The 20,366-nt window shown below is 41.4% G+C and overlaps 1 protein-coding gene across 9 annotated transcripts in view; it reads left to right on the plus strand.

The window, feature by feature from the left end:
- The window catches only part of PRUNE2 (prune homolog 2 with BCH domain), a 316,953-nt gene extending 302,181 nt beyond the window's left edge, over positions 1 to 14,772 (plus strand). For 2 of the 9 annotated variants that reach the window (XR_011379490.1, XM_017341931.3), the window contains exons 17-19: positions 819 to 854; positions 6,692 to 6,739; positions 11,837 to 14,772. Coding sequence is in view for 6 of the 9 variants with exons in the window: in XM_017341931.3 (XP_017197420.1) it covers positions 819 to 854; positions 6,692 to 6,739; positions 11,837 to 11,867 (115 nt within the window). In the remaining 3 variants the exon portion in view is untranslated. Of the gene's footprint in view, positions 1 to 818; positions 855 to 1,362; positions 1,402 to 6,691; positions 6,740 to 11,836 lie in introns of all 9 variants that reach the window. The other 7 variants (XR_011379489.1, XM_051858830.2, XM_051858833.2 and 4 more) reach the window with 5 other exon arrangements.
- Positions 14,773 to 20,366: the final 5,594 nt, after the last annotated feature.

A 20,366-nucleotide genomic window follows, 5' to 3' on the forward strand; every position in this document is an offset into this window, starting at 1 on the left:
GAATCAGATTTATAGTCATTGATTTCAGTTGATTCTCATTATTTGTGGCAGTTATTTTTTTATAAAGTCGCTGCAAACACTTCATTAGCAAATACTGAACTGTTATTTCTAGAGGAAGCTGTGGTCACATGTTCATCAACTGATCAGTACATCACCTTGTTTGACATGTGTTTCTGTTTGAGGGCACCTTCCTTAGTATAGATTGTTCATTCATTAACATTGATCTCACAGACAACTTCACTGTAAGTTGTCCCTAAAATAAGCTTATCTAACATAAGTGTTTCTCTGTAAGGCACATCTGTTTTCTTGTGCTTAGGAATACTACACAGCACTCCAACACTATGCTAAGGGACAGTTCAAGCAGCAGAATCAGCAACAAAAAGTACAACAATGAGAAAAGCAACTCAGATTTTCACCACCCTGCACATGTCCACATGTGACCCAAAAAGGTTTTGCGGTTATAAATATATTTTAGTGAACAGGTAATGTCTAGTTCACTTTCCATTGTTAATAACACAATACCACAGACGGGGTAGGTTAGGAGGTTTGTTCTGGCTTGTAGTTCTTATGCTCCAAATCTGAGGATCAAACCGTGGCAGGCAAATTTGCAAACACAGAATGTGCAAATAATGAGAATTGACTGTATATATTTATAAATTATTGATTATTATCAAATGAAAGTTAGATTTCTCCCAAATGCCCATGTACTATTTGGATAGGTCTTTTAAGTTTTGACCATTGTATAAAACATTTATGTGTTGTTTTTTCCCCTTCTGTTTGCTCATTTTCTTTATGGTGTGCGTCTTTTATCTCATAAGGTACGATGAAGAGAGATCGTATAAGAGAAGTGTGAGGTAAAATCTGGTCTACAATTCACGCTGGCCTCTCTGTGTGTGTCCACCAGTGATTTACTCGGGGGTGACCTCAACATGCTACCAGAGCCCGAGGTTCTTGTGTCTGTCCCTTGTATGCCCTTTCCAGTCTTTGTCCTGTGTGTAAAGCTGTTGAGGTCAACCTGATTTGCAACTGAACCTACTAAACCAGATCCAGCCCTGACCTGGCCCAGGCTGCAAGCTAACTTTAACTGTACCCAACACACGGATGTGGATGTTTTCAGCTTTATTCAGACAGCATGTTGCAACTTGTATACCTAGCTTTACAAAGGAATTTGCAAAGTAAATGTACATGAACACTGAATGGGAGGACATGACGCCACATTTGAGTGAGTCTTGGTGCTCCAGAGGACGGTTTTTAAAAGCGTATCCCAGCACTTATGTTTGGCTCTGCTTTGCTGAGTGACTCTCATGCTCTGCTTGCTTCTTTTTTGTTTCTTTTCTACGCCGATAATTTTTGCTCATGCAGACTGGATGAAGAACTGAGGGAAGCATCAGAAGCAGCTAAGTAAGACCTGGTTTTCATTTAGCAGCTGGCGTGACGTTGGCTTGCATTCAGGAATGAATTGAGAGAATCTGCATGCCTGGTGTCTTATTCTTGCATCTTGATAATAATATTCCTTTCTAAAAATTTCTTGAAAATTTTGCTGGATAAAAATCTACAGGTTAATATCTGCTCCTACAGATTTGTAAAGTAGCCCACAATTGGTGCCATCTTTGTTAATCTTGCTCCATTTCCCCCCATAATCTTGGTTATCTTAGGGAATGCCTTTTTCACTGTTTAATTTTTTTAATGTACATGCATCACAGTATAAACATATCACAGGTATTGCCATATTGAATGTAATATCAGGTGATCATTACCTACACCAAAACCATAGATCCTCACTAATTCACACCAACAGGGTGAAAGGATAGCAAGTCAACATTTATGGAGATTTTTATAGAATCAGTTTAATGCCTTTTCAGGATTTAAAAAACAACACTTATTTAGTGACTTGGAAATATCACTTAACTAATAGCCCCTGAACTATTTTGATGACTAGGAAAGAGTCATTGTTCACTATTGTATGACTTTTCAAAAAGGCAAGTATAAAATGAATACCAATAATTTTACTCAACTAATTATTAAATGGAGGACCTAGTTCAGAGAGCATTTGAGAAGCTAGAAATCTATAGTATTCCCTCTGACCTGTGCAAGATGTGTTCCAATATGTTCCTGGGATGCCTGAAACTACAGCTAGAAGCAAACCTTATAAATACAATTTTTTCCCTATACATTCATACCATAATAACATTTAATTTATAAATTTAGCACTATGAAATTAACAGTATCTAATAATAAAATAGAACAATTACAACAATACACTACACTAAAAGTTGTTTAAAACCTTTGAATTATTTATTTATATAATTTTCCATTTCATATTTTTGGAACATGGTTGTTGGCTGCAAGTCACTGAAACCATGGAAGGCAAAATCATGGGTAAGGAGGGACTATTAAATAGGCAATCTATAAAAGAATGTTTGGTTAAGATGGTTGAATTAGGTATAAAACTGATTAATGCCCAAGAGCACAATAAAATGTAGCATTGGGGATATCTTTTCTACTGGGCAGAAATTGTTTAGTACTATGCCCCTACCGAGTAGTAAAATAGTCCAGCCAATAGGAAATCAGCCCAGCACTGCTCTCAATGAGTAGCCAATCATTGCCTTTCCTGCTTTCCAAGTTACAAAGAAATTTTCTGACACCATATGTAAAATGTAGGCAAATACTACTTGGAAAGTTTGCTGGATTAAGTACATTGACTCCTACCCCATTTCAAATGTTGCTTAGGCTGTACATTTTTATTGCCAACTCTCATTTTAATAGATACTGCAAAAGCAGAAATCCTACAAATCTGACTAAATAACGAAGTACTTATGCATATTTGTAAATGCCAGTTTCTCATTAAAACAATCCATTTAGACATTTTTTATTCCGAGTTGCCCACAATTCTATGCTCCTAATGTGGATATTTTTTGTTTAAAATGAAAGGGAAAGTTTTTGCTTTGAAAACTTAGCATTATTGTAGTTAATTGCCTTAATATCCCTGTCCTATAATTTCATTTCAAGATAACTATCATGCATTTACACAAAGAGAATTCAATATTATGTAATTTTTTTATTCTAACTGTACCTTCATAGTGTCTACCTCATTTGTTATAAATAAGCAGTTGGGTAAGTAAGGAAAATATTAGGGATCAAAGAACTAAGTATGGGTGTAGCGTATCCTGTTAACATTGATCTATTTTCAAATTGACTTGTGCATGAATTTCCCCAGAGAGACACCTCAGTGAGTTTCTCTTTCAGATTTACTTTTCTAGGATGATAACATACTAATGGAATTAAACAGTTATTTTCAAGATAAAAGGCGAAGGGAGAGGACACCAATAATTTTACAGCCAAACCCACCATGAAATCATGATATCCTATTTGGTTTTTTTGTCCAAATTGTCCTACCATGAAATCTTGCCTCCTTTGATAGATTTATTTCCTTTAATATTTATACACTTCCCACTTAGCTATGGTAGTGAAGTAGTTGTTTTTTGGTTTAGTTGTGTAAGTTTAGATTTTTTCTCTCCCATTCCTCATTTTGTTTTCTTCCCTTGTCCCTGAGAAGTCTTGGTTTTCTTTCTAAAGGACCCACGCCGCTCATGCCCAGCACACAGTAGAGACTGAGTGGCTCTCGGTGTAAAATAACTCGTTCTGCAGGGACACGTTCATTACTGTGGAGCGGCAGTTCTCACACTTTACTGTGCACCGCTTGTTATCCTGCGCTTCACCCCAAAGACTCTATTTCAGTAGATCTGGGGTGGGACTGGAAAATCTGCATTTCTAACAAATTCCTGGTGAAGCTCTGATACCCATCTCAGGTCTGTGCTTTGAAAACTTCTGCTTTCAAGTAAAGGGCTAAATAAAAAGAAATAGATTGATCTTAGGAGTATACCATCTTGCTTTGAATCCAGCGTGTAAACTATTTGCCTGAAGAATGCTTGTTTCTTTTGATGGTGACATCACATATCTAAGGGATTAAAATACATCTGCACATTTGGAAGCATGGAAGGAGAGAGAATTCTGCTCTCGACCTCACAGATGATAAGAACGCCCCAGAATCCCACCGCTGTGGCATGCCCACTAAATCTTCTCAACTACCTCTCAGCCACTGTAGTGGCCCCTGAGTCTTAGGACAGACGAAAGGATGATTTCTGACTCAGAAAATGTAATTACTGCAAACCTGTGGCTAGAGGCTAAATATTCCCCAGGTTCTTTCTCTTCACAGATGAGCCCTGAATTTCCACTTAATTACAAAGCTTTAGGCTGGGTCTAACCAAAGTCAAATACACGAGGAAAGTTCAAAAAGTTCTTGGAAGGTGGAATTAATAGATAAATTTATTTTGGTGCAAAAAATTTTTTGAAACCCATGTATTTAAAGGATCTTCAGAAAGTTCATGTTAGGGTCTGGTGTTGTGGCAGAGTGGGTTAATCCACCACCTGCAATGCCAGCATCCCATATGAGCCCTGTTTTGTTTTTGTTTTGTTTTGTTTTGTTTTTTTGTTTGTTTGTTTGTTTGTTTGTTTTGACAGGCAGAGTGGACAATGAGAGAGAGAGACAAAGAGAAAGGTCTTCCTTTGCCATTGGTTCACCCTCCAATGGCCGCCGCGGCCAGCGCGCTGTGGCCGGCGCACTGCGCCAATCCGAAGGCAGGAGCAAAGTGCTTCTCCTGGTCTCCCATGGGGTGCAGGGCCCAAGCACTTGGGCCATCCTCCACTGCACTCCCTGGCCACAGCAGAGAGCTGGCCTGGAAGAGGTGCTACCAGGACAGAATCCATTGCCCTGACAGGGACTAGAACCCGGTGTGCCGGCGCCGCAAGGAGGAGGATTAGGCTATTGAGCTGCAGCGCCGTCCTTAGCCCTGGTTCTAATACCTGATCCAGCTCCCTGCTAGTGTGCCTGGGAAAGCAGTGGAAAATGGCCTATGTACCTGGGCCCCTGCCACCCCCATAGGAGACTTAGAGGGAGTTCCAGGCTCCTGGCTTTGGCCAGTTGCAGCCACTTGGGGAGTGAACCAACCAATTGATAGAAGATATCTCTCTCTCTCTTTCTCCCTCCCCATCTCTGTAACTCTGTCTTTCAAATAAGTAAATAAATCTTTTTTAAGAAAAGTTCATGTAAGATGCATGAGGAAACTATGCTTGGATTTCAAAAAATTTTTGCACCAAAATTTTAATTCCATTTTCCCATGAATTTTTGAAGTCCCTTGCATATTTTGTCAGGGAGCAAACCTGTCTATCCTATTGTTTTGCTTGATTTCCCCCTTCTGCTCAGATACACACACACCCACTCACTTGGCATCTGACCTCTGATGGACCTTTAGGAGGTGATCTGCACAACCTGACTTATTATTTCTTTAAAATCTTAGATTCATGCAGGAAAGAAAATACTTTCAAGGATAAAGAGTGTACATAGAACCATTCTTATTTTGAAAATGGAGACGAATCCATGTACTGCCTTTGGAGGGATGCTATTCAATGGCTTGCAAATTGCTGTTTTCTTTGGAGGGATTACTCAATATTAAAAAGCAGGAAAGCTGGGTTTGGAAGATTGCCTTTGCTTGGTCCCATTCCAGCTTTGCTAGGTTTTCCTAGCACACAGTCACCACTTCTTTGACTATCTTGTTCACTCAAGTTGCCAAATATTCCCCATAAAAGTACCCAACCACCAGGAAGAATGGTGAGGAGTGAGGTGGGGGTGGTGCTGTCCTGCCTGGGATGAAAGACTTCTGCCATTTTCAACAAACTACCTATGTACAAACAGGTAAATTAGCTTGCTAAATCATTCACACTACAAAAGGAACTTAGACATTTAAAAAGATCCATAGAATCCCTTTAAATAGTGTTTACTTGCCAATAATAGAATGTTTACTAAGGAAAAAAAATAAAAGTTGAGATATATTAAGTATTAATCAGGAATTAATAAAAAAGTGTGAAATTTTCTAAAAAGAGGAATCACACCAATACAGAATATCAGAAATGCCTCAGCTTAGATGAAAACCTCATCTTATGCAAACACCATCAAAAACCTTTTATTTCATTATTTTATATGGTCATATTTTTCTTCCTGGACATAGACAGTTTAGTTCAGTGCTGGATTCATGGATTCTACCTGAACACAGCTCTGCTATTGAGACTGCCAAGAGTCCTTTGATTTTCCTGTTACCACAAGATGGAAGACTGACACTGGCATTTTTTTTTTCTTGTAGTGTCTTGGAAAATCCTCATTCTTGTGAAAATGGAAAGTTAACTGTGTTCATGTGTAAAGAAAACTAGGCTGCTAAAGAAAAGATTTTCCATTTTGTGTAGAGTATCTTATTAATTGGGGTACACACATAATTTTCCCTTTTGTGTAGAGATTTGATTATTTGGGGTACATATATAATTTGAAACTTTATATTCTCTGAATAAGATAACTTGAAAAGTCAGGAAAAAAATGACAAGGACAGAGGAGACTACCAGAGGTTTCTGGAGCTTTTAATCTTCCTTTTTTGTTTCTAAACCATGGATAATTACTACATTTTAAACATGTGCTCTAAGAATCACAACTGAGTTCTATCATCTTCTGTTCAGGTGTGGATTTGTCCTGTATTGGAAATGGGAGCATGTTAAACAGCTCCAAATGCCCCCAATATGTTGTGCTAACAGAGTTGTTGATAATGGAGAAAATGATGACTGCTTCCTATTTTTTTCTTGCACTCAGAACTAGCTGCCTTTACAATGATCCAGAAATGTCTTCTATGGAGAAGGAGTAAGACTTCACCATTCATAACTGCTATGTGGTTTTACTTGTAGTGTTGTATGGCTGGGCTCTGAAAGAGAAAGATTCATTGAGGATTGGGTAAACTCTGTTTAGATGTTCAGCTTTCATGTGCTCTATTCTTGAAATTAGAAACTTAAATAAAAGTTTGCCATCTTAACATCATCATCACCACTCGGGACAACCCAGATCTTTACATAGCATTAGGTTTTTCCAAACCCAAAACAAGTGGAAAATGAATATTTGTGCCAGATGTAAGAACATTTGGGTGAGAGAAATGCAGCGCTGCTTTCTGAATTACATCATCCATTTTAATTAGTGAAAGTTGGAACTTCCATTTGAACTTAATTTTTGGTGATTAGGGGAGAAAATGTCCTTGTCTGCAAATTCTAGGAGACAGTGGAGTCCGGATGAGACTTCAGGAATGATGTGGTTGGATGATTCCCACCTTGTCAGAAATGAGAATCTGACAACTATTGAGTCCTTATCACATTCCAGATTCTGTAAAAAGCTTAACTCACAGTGTCTGGTTTTAATCCTTACAATAAGCTCATGAACTATGCTTTACAAATGAGGAAAGAGGCACAGAGAGGTTATCTGACAAGACCAACTTTTTTTTTTAATTTTTTTTATTTTTTGACAGGCAGAGTGGACAGTGAGAGAGAGAGAGACAGCGAGAAAGGTCTTCCTTTGCCATTGGTTCACCCTCCAATGGCCGCCGCGGCCAGCGCACTGCGGCCGGTGCATCATGCTGATCCGAAGCCAGGAGCCAGGTGCTTCTCCTGGTCTCCCATGCGGGTGCAGGGCCCAAGCACTTGGGCCATCCTCCACTGCACTCCCGGGCCACAGCAGTGAGCTGGCCTGGAAGAGGGGCAACCGGGACAGAATCCGGCGCCCCGACCAGGACTAGAACCCAGTGTGCTGGCGCTGCAAGGCGGAGGATTAGCCTATTGAGCCACGGCGCCAGCCAAGACCAACATTTTATAGTACTTACATATTTAAGTAACACATGGCCTGGCACTGGGATTCAAAACTTGGCTGTACCATCCTGGAGCCAATCATTACTATTATTTATTTGAGAGGCAGAGAGAGGGAGAGAGACGTGAGAGCTCCCATCTGCTGAGTCTCTCCCCAAAGGGCCAAAGCCAGATGCCGGTAACTCAACTGAGATCTCACATGGGTAGCAGGAATTCAATTACTTCAGTCAACAAGTATGGTAGAGCCCTAGGGTCTGCATTAGCAGGAACCTGGAGTCAAGAGCCAGAGCCCAGCATTGAACTCAGATACTGGGATATGGGACCTGAGTGTCTATACTAACACCTGTGCAGACAACGGTTTTTATATCACAGAGCAGTAAGTAGACTCAATGCTGGAATGGTTGTGCCATCTATGATATAATTAAGAGTAACATCACTCACCAAAGAGTATAGTTCATGGCCAAGTCAGTTGCAGGGAAAAACTGTGGTCACCGACACTTTCTGAGACAACCAGACCATCCAGCTAGGGACTTCTAATTTGGTTTCATTGTGGGGAGTTTAACATTATCTGTATTCCCAGGAATCAGGAAGGAGAAGCAAAAAGCAGTTAAGTGGATTTCTTTTGTCGCCTTTTTGTTCTCTTTGGATCTCCAACCTTTTCCTGGGGATCCAAAGAGATATTGGAAAAATCCCAGGGCACTATCTGCGGTTGCCATGGTGACCTTACACTGTAAAGGAAACCTAGGCAGAAAACTCCAAAAAGGAAGTTCCAACTGAAAAGTGCACAAAGCACAAGGCTGTAAAGGGACCTTTCAAATGACATAGGAACTTTTCTCAAGGACACTCTGGTCCCACCTCTTTGAGATGCAAACAACTGCTACACAAAGTTGCTACATGAAATTCTGCAAAGCCAAAACACCTCAGGCAAACCTGACTCTGCAAATACAGCACAGTTTTCCCTCCCTTCCCCAAGCAGCACCCTCTGGAGCAGTTAAGGGTACCGAGTTCACACACTGTGTGGATGGATGGCTTGAGAGCCCACTCACTCACTGGTCTACCCGTGGCTGCTACATCTTCGGGCTTACCCACTCCTGGGCCTGCTTCAACTGTTGTGTTCCTCATTCATTTAGAGGGCTGTTTGGGTTGAGGAGAAGGCAAACCATTGCTTCTCATTTGGGTTAACGCCAGTGTGGGGTGTGTGGGAGGCAAGGAGGGTGCAAAGTGTTACTCTTCCTCCCCACTGCTGAAAAGAGCACCTTCTTGTCCTGGCTTCCCTCTCCTTTCCCTTGCCCCACCCCACGGCCACAGCACCCAGGACAAGATCTGGGATGGGGGCCAGAGTGGTGAGAATCGCTGACTCTGGCCCTGGCTGTCTGGCTTCCTTTTGTATTGGAAGCGGGCATTTCTGTTAGCTTCCACAGGCCTCTGGCCACCCCAGGCCCTCGAGGGCAGTGAGGAGCTCTGATGGAAGCACTTTACACCTTCAGGAGCTGGTGGTGAGTGGGTGAACTACAACACAGGCAAAGATTCACCTTCAAGGGGCCTGATCAGACCGAGAATAACATGAGTATGAGTGGATCCTGTCATGGTCTCACCGCTGCAGAGAGAGAAGGGAAGGCTCCCCTCCTGCTTCCTACAGGATACCCAAGTGTTTCCACTCTTTAAACTGCAATGTCACACACTGTAACGAACCTCACATGAGAAGTCCAGAGGGCTGGTAGGAAAACCATGGGAAGACTGCTGTTTCACGTTCAAGTTGGTTCTAGAAAACCAAACCCAGCTGCCCCCAAATGAGGAAGAATGCTTTTCTATTCAATACTCATTAAAAGGAGTATTTTTTTCAAAAAGGATCCTGTGTTTAAAAATGGCCCTAGGGGCTTCTCCTTCACTTTTAGGTTTGCATTTTATTTACCTACTCAAATCCTAAAACCTGTAGCACAACTTTTTCATATTTTCACTTACATAAAAAAAAATCACATTATCAGGGATGGCTCTGTTTTGGAAGACTTAAATCAATAGCATTGTCAGTAGTTTCATTAGCTCCATGAGAACTGGGTCAATAGGTTTCAGTCTTCCTTCTGTGGGTTACCAAAAACTAAAGAGATGAATTAAATCCTAAAAGACTGACCCCCAAAAAAGTATGAAAAATAGTATTTGGAGGTGAGCATGCTGCTGTCAGTGTTGGTTCACTTTCCTCAGGGGCTGCAATGGTGGAGCAAAGTGACCACACAGTTTAAGCTTCATGAGATGAATACAAGTATTCTGACCCACATTCACACTTTTTGGAGAATATCCTTCAAATTTTGGTTTAGCAAATAAACTCTTGGTCTTTGAGAGAAATCCAGCCAAAGATCTGAGAATAAAAGAGTAGAGTTCCAATCACCAAATCAAAGTTAATCCAGACTTCTGGGCATAACTATAGCTGGGAAATACTTTTCAGAAGTGAAAACAAGACAAAAGATGTTTGGGAAAGAGGACCCAGGAGTCACAGTGGTAAAAAAGAAGCCACCTCCAAAGTAAAACTCCACAGATAAGAAAGCAAGTCAGATCCTTGAGGGCCTAAAAAACAGATTTTCATTCATTATGGCCTGGGCGGCTTCATGTGACATTCAGAATGGCCAGGCTCTGAAATCCACAGAGAAAATGAGATTATGCCTGAGTAATTAAACAAAGGAATGATTTTCCAATTCCAAAAACACACTCAACTACTACTACTACTAACACTCATTACAATATGCTCATTCTTTACAAATGAATCCCTAGCATGCTGTGAGAGAGACATGATGGTTCTGTTTTACAAAAAGATAAACTGAGAAGGCAGGTGACTTGGCCAAGACCCCACCACTGAGATGGACTTGCTGAGGATTTACCAAAGGAAAAATCCCTTGCTGCTGTCAAGTAGGTGGGCAGCCAGTCAATGCCAGCAACCTTCCTATTTGCAAAGCTACTAAATGAAAAGACTCAACCGTTTCAAATTCCACAAGTAAAGCACAATAACTTTTTCATCACAGACTGAAGTCTCAGGAGGGCAGAGATAAGTAAATGCAGATACTTCCTAAATTGCCTTTTTCAAAGCAATTGTTTCTCTTTTCATAACTGAAATTCCTCCTCTGGTGGTTCCCTGCCTTTTAGGTCTCTGCCTCTTGGGTAGTTGTGCTAGGAAGTTGTTCTGTATTCAGTAACAGGAAAATGGTATTATGGAAAAACTATACACAGATTTCAAATTTTTTGCACCAAAATAAGCTTATCTCTCTCTTTTTAAAAGAAGTTCATTTATTTTTATTTATTTGAAAGAGGGAGATTTTCTAACCTTTGGTTCACTCCTCAAATGGCTGCAGCAGCCAGCAGCCAGACTGAATCCAGGAGCCAGGAATTCTATCTGGGTCTCCCACGTGGCAACGACCCAAGCACTTGAGCCATTACCTACTGCCTCCTAGGACGCTCATTGGGAAAAAGATGCAATATTAGAGTAGAGGTGAGGCTCAGCCTCAGGCATTCTGAGATGCAAGTGTCCCAAGCCACAGCTGCACCACAATACCAGCCCCAGCCTAACATTTAATTTCATTTTCCTCAGACTTTTTAAAGTACTCTTAGGTTTGGAAAATCCCTGGAATTCTTAAAAATAAGCTCTTCTTTAGTTATAAAGACCCAATTCATTAACGTAGAATAGTCCCTTTCAATCAAATCCTTTGGGTCCTACAAAATATTGGGGAATTCTTGCTGATGTTATTTTATTATTCACTGCCTCATTATTTCAGGCAGAATATTTATTTGCTTCACACACACACACAAGATCATTTACCAAAAGTGGACAGATCCCTTATTTCCACAATGCATAAGATTCCTCTTCTTAATCGACTTCAGGAATGAGCCTGCACAAGATCTTTTCTTCACTGGATGATTTTGAAAAGGTGTAAAATGCTTCCAGAAACAATTTTGGGAAAACAAACAGAATCCAAATTTTAGAGAAAAGTTTGGCAACTAGGGGAGGATTATGTAGTATTAAAAAACATGCATGGTTTATCTTCAGTAAGGTGCTTAAGGAAAAAAGCAAACGCGTGTCACCCAAACCAATCCTAAATGTGTCTTGTTTCCCTTCCTTCCTTTACAGCATTGACCTGAAGCTCAAAGAGAAGTCGTAGTTGGCCATGGCTGGATGAAGAGGATGCTTTTGTGCTTCGTGGTTCTGCTGAAACCCGTCTACCTGGGAGAGACAGAGCTGATGTTACTTTTTTTCCACTTTGCACTACCTAGTGCTGTTCTAAATATCTAAGGGGGAAAACAGGAAGGGGATAAACATAGTTTATGAAATTGTGTGTATTTTCCTATTTTGCCAATTATGTGCCTCAAAGATTTTAGTTGAACCTTAGCAAGAAAGTAGTATGTTCCATTTCAATGTTTTGTTAACCCTTGGTGCAGTCGCATCTGGTCCCTTATACTGGTGTTCACTTCTAAGATAACTTTAATCCACTATTAGGTGTGAGTAGATTTCTTTCCATAGATTAGCTGGACTTCTCTTTGGTGATCATTCTTGGTTTAAAGAACACAGGGCTCAACTCTCCCCAGGAAAGCTGGCCCCAAGTAATTCCACCTTTAAAATCCCAAGCTTACCAGGAGAGCCATAACTCAGGCACAGGTGTAAGACAGTCATCCACCAAGTGCACACTTGGTTTTCACGCACATGAAAAGCCTTTACCTTCACATAGGGAAATCTTCCTAATTGGGCATTATATCTTATGTAAATTGATCTTTTAGGAAATTGTCACTTTCTGATGAATTTAGGATATCTTCATGTTGGATTAATATTGTGTTTCTGATAGCTGTCTGTATTTTAGGCCATAAACTAGTTCAAGATGTTATAGTTTAAGCATCAGGGACTTAAGTGTAAGGTAACCCACTCAAAACTTACATGTCCAAATTTCTCTCCTGCCTGAATTATGAAAAGTGATATGCTTTAAAGCACAGCATGGTTTCAGATCTGTGGGTCTCTATGCTAGTATATCACTGTTTTTGTAGGGCCTGTTAGGTAAGAATGGTTTTCACATTTTTGATTGGGGAAAAAAAAAACTGTAGCACTACATGAGAATTATTCAAATTTAAGTATCCATAAATAAAGTGTTACTGAAACACAGTTACAGAAATATGGTTTTGCTCCCTGCACAGCTAGTTTCACACTACAGTGGCAGAGCTGAGCAGCTACAGCAGACCATCTGGCCCACAGAGCCTCCAATATTTACTATCTTCCCAGCAAGAGCTTACCAGCCTCTGCTCTAGCAAGTACATCCTTTCCTCCAGCATCCCCCTGTTGCATTTGGATACTATCTCTAACAGAATGGACACACATTAACTAATTTTCATCAAAATGAAATTCTGACACCAAAAGACAGTGAAATAAAAGTCCTGGCCTACTGAAAAAGATGAAGTTACTCCAGCCACAAAGCGTGGCTCAGGTAGGACTTGCAAGACCCAAGCTTCTCTTTAGTCACATGTAGGTGTTGCTGAGGTCTTCACATTACTGTGGGACCCATTCTTACCCTCCAGTGTCACCTATGACCCACTAAACAACCTGTATTACCTATTAAACAAATAAGAAATAAACACAAAACATAGAGAGGAGTTCCTCCATAGCCTTGTGGTGGCAACTTCACTGGGGAGTGTGCTATTTCCGACACCTTGAGCCCTGGGCTGTAATTGACCTGAAGAATTTTGAAGTAGACATCTTTGTACAGGTGACTGAGTTTCACTGACCTCATTTGCTTGATGTCCACCTCCCATCCACCTTCCACACATGGCCTTGCAATACAGGTGCATCAGCTGTCCGTCCCCATAGACTTGATTTTCCCCTCTTGGTCCCTTTCAGTTTGGTAGCCTGTTGAACTTTGTGTTATTTTGGATCTCTTTCCTCTAAACACCTGGCTTGTCCTATAGAGAAACCTTACAGGCCACCTTCTCCCCCTGCCCACCTCTGCTTTTGGAGGCCCACATTGTGCCTGTCTCAGAGAGTAGTGTTGGTGCCAATCTGAGAACACAAGAGCTGTTGATAAAAGGCTCTTGCTAGAGCCAACCAAACATGGCAACAATCTTACCATTCACATTTTATCTGGCCCTGTCCAGCCTGGTTATGGAAGGCTATAAGGGGATGTATTGGAAGCTCAGTCTCCTTCCACAGAAATTATGAACATCTTTCCCAATCAATAATTTTGTTTGAACTATTCTATAGGCTGCATAACCACCATTCTGATACGTAGACATTTTATTATCTTAAAAATACAAATTAATTTAATTGCACGTGCTAGAGAAAAGCTATCATGTAAATTCAATTCAAGTAAATAGACTCCTAGACAAATGCTGAAAACATAATCCCTAAACAGGTAGGTAGACAGATGTAAACGTTCCCATATTCAGCTCTCTAGCTCTTGCATTTGCAGCATTCTTGCTTTGGTTCTGACTTCTGGAAACCGCTTTGCACTTTTTCTATAAATTTGTAGTTAAGGGAACCAAGGGGGCTAATGGGAGACAAAAGCATTGTTTTCTGAAAGTGGTAACTGCTCTTTAGGTCACTCCTTGATTAAGAGAAAAAACAAAAATCTACACAAAAGATACTGTCAAGGAGTGGGACAGTTTATTTGATGACACTAGCTGGGTTTGGAAGAAGACCCTAAAGTTCCTGTTGAAGCCATATAAGTCTTATGGGGTAACCCTACAAGACATACTCTGAGATATGAGGCAGTCCCTACTCCTAGCCTTTTTTGCTAGATATAATTCTGGGTATTCAGTTATGGAACTTTGTTGCAACTCTCTTCTTATCATGATGCCTCCATAGTTTGCTCCCTTAGAAGCATTTAGATGTGCACAAATTAATCTTTTATATATTTAAAGTTTTTCTACCATGTATTGGATTGCTCAGAATAAAGTATTAGATTTTGTTTTGTTAAATAAATGAATTCCTCTCAAATAGTGTGGATTAATAATACAAAATATGTAACAACACAATATATCAATATAGCCTCTCTGTATAATTCAGAAATAAAAATTGATTCCACATGGTATGGCTTGCTTTCTTTGAGTCAGCATGGCACTTGGTACTGGAGGAGTGTAGACATTTTGGCTTTCCTGATCACCTAAACTTTGTTCCTTTTTCATTTTTGCCCTTCATGTCTCAGAGTCCTGTGAGCTAAGCTTCTGGAGTTATTTGCTCTTGGTAAGTGATTTCTCACTCTGGAAGAATCTCCATGGTTTGCAGTTACTTGATTCTGCCAATTTCTCCTTTGTCTTTCCCTTTCCTATTCACAATATGTATTTATTTTCAAATTGAAATACATTAAATATCATTTTATTTTTAGTTTTTTTTCACGTTCATTCACTTTGGGCAAACCAAGCTTGGGAATCACCATCATACTACTTTTAAAAAAATTAATTTATTTAAAAGGCAGAGCAACAGAGAGAGGAGGAGATAGACAGTGAGAGCTCTTGCTGGTTCACTCCCCAAATGGCTGCAACAGCTGGGGCTGGGCTAGGCCAAAGCCAGGAAACTGGAACTCTAGCTGGATCTCCCACATGGGTGGCAGGGGCCCAAGTACTTGAGCCACCACCTGCTGCCTTTCCAGGTGCATCAGCAGGAAGCTGGATCAGAAGTGGAGCATCTGGTGCTCAAACTGGCACTCCCGATACAGGATGCTGGTGTCACAAGCATTGGCTTAACAAGCCCATGCCAGAATACCAGCTCTTGTGCTACTATTTTTTAAAAAGATTTATTATTTATTTGAAAGGCATAGTTACAGAGAGGCAGAGGCAGAGAGACAGAGAGAGGTCTTCCATCCACTGGTTCACTCCCCAGATGGCCACAACAGCCAGAGATGTGCCTATCAGAAGCCAGGAGCCAGGAACTTCTTCCAGGTATCCCACACAGGTGCAGGGACCCAAGGACCTGGGCCATCTTCTATTGCTTTCCCAGGCCATGCAGAGAGCTGGATTGGGAGTGGAGCAGCCAGGACTTGAACCGGCGCCCATATGGGATGCTGGCGCTGCAGGTGGCAGCTTAACCCGCTATACCACAGCACTACTATATACCCCACTACTTTCTTCAATGTAATTAAAAAAAAGTGCCTCTCAAAATCTTGTTGGACTAGCCAAATGGGAGGTTACTCTACACAAAGTTAGACACTGAATTTTCTCATCTCTAAGAGTGCATTCTGGTGGGTTGACCTCCACCCAGGAAAGGGAAGCAGTAGAAGCAAAGGCTGAGAAGTAATTGCAGGCAAAGGAGGGTGTTCTGCTACCAGGTGGACTCTTAGATTCGCTTTGTTGCCAATACCTAATTGTGGGGGTGGAATCTGGAGGCAGGCCAGATATCTGGCTCCAGGACCGGGAAAGACTGGGAAAGGAGGAGCAGGATGTGGTGGATGCGCATTATGGTGTCTATGCCGCTGTGGGAAGCAACCAGCTACATGTTCACAGAGCAACTCTTAATAAAAGAAATTTATTTAAATTTTAAAGGCAAAGGAACACACAGAGTGATCTTCCATTTGTTGTTTCAATCCCCAGATGGCAGCAACAACCAGGACTGAGTTAGGCTGAAGCCAGGAGCCAGTGACTCCATCTGGGTCTCCCTGTTGGGTGGCAGGAACTCAGACACTTGAGACACCGTCAGTTGTTCCTAGGCACATTAGCGGGGAGCTGGATCAGAAGCAGTGTAGCTGGGATTCGAACTGGCACTCTGATATGGAATGCAGGGGCCCCAAGCAGTGGCTTAACCTGCTGTGCCACAACACCTGCCCCACAGGGCAAATCTGAAGTCATAATGTAGACCGGAAAAAGAGAAAAACAGTATTTATAGCATAGCACCATTTATGTAACTTGTAACATATATACACACATAAAACAAAGCTACAATTCAGACAAAACCAGTCCATCTTCAGGGACCTACCACGTTCATTAGAGTGCGGGTAGGATGTGAGAATCAGGGTTAAAATCAGAAGTCAAAGTCAAAGGGGGCCTTGTATGGACTGAAGTTAAAAATGCGTAAAACAGAGCAATGCAAACTTCCAGGACCTCCAGCTACAGATTAGGTCCCCAAGGGGCTATTCTGTTCTCCCACCTTCTGGTATTCACATCCGCTTCCCGCCCTGGCTGTGTCCCAGTGCTGCAGCCCACCCCAGGGTGCTCAACCTGGAGGGTCATGGAGCTTTTAATTCACTGGTGTCTGACACAGCAGGTTAAGCTGGCACCCATATCACAGTGCCAGTTTGAGTCCCAGCTGTTCCACTTTCTATCTAGTTTCCTGCTAATGTACCTGGGAAGACAGTGGATGATGGCTTAAGTGCTTGAGTCCCTGCCACCCACATGGGAGATCCGGATGGAGTCCCTGACTCCTGGCTTTGGCCTGACCCAGTCCCAGCTAGTATGGGCATTTGAGGAGTGAACCAGCAGCTGAAATATTCTCTCTCTCTCTCTCTCTCTCTCTCTCTCTGCTCTTTCTGGTGCTCTGCCTTTCAAATAAAGAAATAACTCTAAAAAAGATTTAAAAAGGGAGGGGCGGTGGTGTTGTGGCACAGCAGGTTACACTGGCTTCCCATTTCTGAGTGCCAGTTCAAGTTCTGGCTGCTCCATTTCCTATCCAGTTTCCTGCTAATCTGCCTAGGAAGGTAATGAATGGTGGCCCAAGTGCTTAGGTTCCTTCCACCTACGTGGGAGACCTGGATGGAGTTCTGTTGGCTCCTGGCTTTGGCCTGGCCCAGCCCCAACTGGTGTGGATGAAAAGTTCTCTCCATCATTCTGCCTTTAAAATAAATAAATGAATCCTTTTTTAAAACAAAAAAGTGACCTAAACAACACACATTTATTATCTCAGTTTCTGTGGGACAGAAAGCCAGGCTTACTTAGATAGATCCTCAGGGTCTCTCCCGAGGTAACCCAGCTTTTCTCTGTCAAGGTTCGGACAAAAGCTGCTCCCAAGCTCACTCGATTGTTGGCAGGATTCAGTTTCATAGTGAATACTGACTTAGGGCCTCATTCTTTCTGGTTGTTAGTTGGAAATTCCCTCAGCTCTCTACCCGTGGATATGTTCAATGTGGACTCTTGTTTTCCATGAAACCAATGAGAGAGAGACTGTTAGGAAAGTGTAAGTCATACTTTTGTGAGCTAACCACAGAAAAAGTGACCATCCTATGTCTCTTGCCCTGTTCTCTTGGTTGAAAACAAGCCATCAGATCCAGCCCCCAGAGCAGAGAGGCTCACACAGTATGTGTGTTCTAGGAAGTGGCATCACTGCAGGCCACTGAAAAGTCTGTGACCTATACCCTCAAGTCTTTGGCAAACTCCTCTCCCAGCTCCCCTGCTTCCACTCAAGCACACGTGCTTCTCTTTGCTTACTTTGCTATTTCCCCAATGATTTCAACCAGCACTCCCCCTTTATTTAAATAATCCAAAGGTGGGCTTCTACCTCAACGTCCTAACCCCCATTATCATTTTCTCACCCACTCTCTGTGCCTTATCCAATCACTGAGGCAGAAATTAAATTCTCTCCTCCTTGAGCTGATGAGACCATTTCTCTACCACCTCATTATCTAAGAAGTCACATATTCTGGGTTAAAGTCTTGCTTCTGTTTACTGGCTGTATTACTTTGGACTGGTTACTTTACTTCTTTGAGGCTTAGTTTATCCTTCCCCCCCCCCCCCAAATGTGGAAAACAAGTATATGTAGGAGTCAAATGGAATTTAAATGCCCAGCCTAGTGCTTCATACAGAGGAGGCAGTCAACAAATATTAGTTCTCTTCCCCAGCCTCCTCTTTTCTTCATCTTCCCACTCACTCAGCCTTTTCTCTGTTAACCTGCCAACTCCTCCAAATCCCCATTGGTTTCAGTCAACTATGTCAGTATTCCACCTTTCTTCTCCCACCTACTCTTCTCGATCGTCTAATTCCCCACAAGGCTGACATATAAGGGCACTTTTAAGTTTGTGGAAAATGGAATTAAAACATAAATTTAATTTGATGAAAGAATTTTGAAATCCCTGCAGAATTTTGTCATAATATATTTTCCAAGAAAACTTCTCTATGTAGTCCCCTCTCTGTATGGGTTTCAATTTTTTTACACCAAAACAAATTTATCTTTTAATTCCATTTTCCATGAACTTTTTGACCTACTCTCGTAGCTGTTTTACTCCATCTCCTGTTTACTCCTCTCTGAGCAAACTTTCAAACTTTCTATCTCATCTCCATGCTCAGTATGCCTCTTGTTTTCACCTGCTAGTTGGAAGAGAACTGGAGCTTGCAAGAACAACAGATGAAATTGCTCTCCCTGAAACATTTGAGAATAAGTTGTTTACATGATATTTCATCACCTCCAATCACCTCCAAATATTTAGTGTGGATTTCTTACCAACAAAGACATTCTCTTCATCTGTCAAAATCAGGAAATTAATACTGACACATTAATGCCAGGTAATCCTCAAGTGCCATTCATTCAAGTTTCACCTGTTGTCTTCACAAATATACAGACAAAAAGCCCAGTCCATAATGACAGATGACACTGAGTTGTTATGTCTCTTTAGGCTGTTTCGATCCAGACTAGCTTTGCAGGCCTTCCTGGACTGTCATAACCCTCATATTCATGAATATTACCTGTGGTTGTTCTGTAGAATGTCCCTTAATCAGTTTTGCCTGTTGGATTCAGGTTGTCCATTTCTGGCATCAATATCTCAGAACTGATTTGTGCTTTTTAATTGCATCCTGGTGATCTGCACTTAGTTTTAATTTTTATTTATTTGAGAGAGAGAGGTAAGAGAGAGCTAGGTTCCACCTGCTGGTTCACATTCCAAATGGCCCCAATAGCTGGGGAGCAAAGCTGGGAGCAAGGAATTCAATACATATCTCCCATGTGCGTGGGGGGAGTTCAGTTAATTGAGCCATCATAGTTGTCTCCCAGGGTCTGCATGAGCAGGAAGCAGGAGTCAGGAGCCGGAGCTGGGTTTTGAACATGGGTACTTTGATGTGGATGTGGATGTCCTAACCAGCAATTTAACCACCCAGGGAGGCCTGCTTTGAGCACTTGGTTAAGGGGATGTTCACACAGCTTTCCCACTGTATTATTTCCTTTGACAATTGATGAGCATTTTGTTGGGGAGTTGTTTGGAGTATAAGTGTATATACACATCAACCTTCCAATTTATTAATTTGTTCCTATCAACATGAATTTATACAATCCTACTATATTCACTAAGCTATAATCCATTATTATGATTATTTATTTTGATCCTTGGGTTTTCCTGAGTTGGCCATTGGGAGCCTCTTAAGTCTGGCTTCTGTGTTCTTTGACAATTCATTACCGTTTGGTGCATGAAAATGTTCCAGAGTCATCTTGGATTTTCCTGTGCCCCAGCCCTGGAATCACCCATTTCTTCCTAGTGCTCAGGCTTCTTTTAGTGAAGAATTGCATTTGGAAACCAAGATCTGAGTTCTTCTTGTGCTAGTTGCTAATTAGGGAGTCACTATTCCCAGGATCTCTTAGTGGACAAAGCTAAGAGATCCACACACTTATTTACTTCTATATTTGTTTTGATATATATATATATATATATATTTCTACATATCTATGAGTTCATACTGATATTTCCCACTCTGACCCAAAATTACAGGATTCA

This window comes from Oryctolagus cuniculus, chromosome 1, assembly GCF_964237555.1.
Source record: "Oryctolagus cuniculus chromosome 1, mOryCun1.1, whole genome shotgun sequence".
Classification (NCBI taxonomy): domain Eukaryota; kingdom Metazoa; phylum Chordata; class Mammalia; order Lagomorpha; family Leporidae; genus Oryctolagus; species Oryctolagus cuniculus.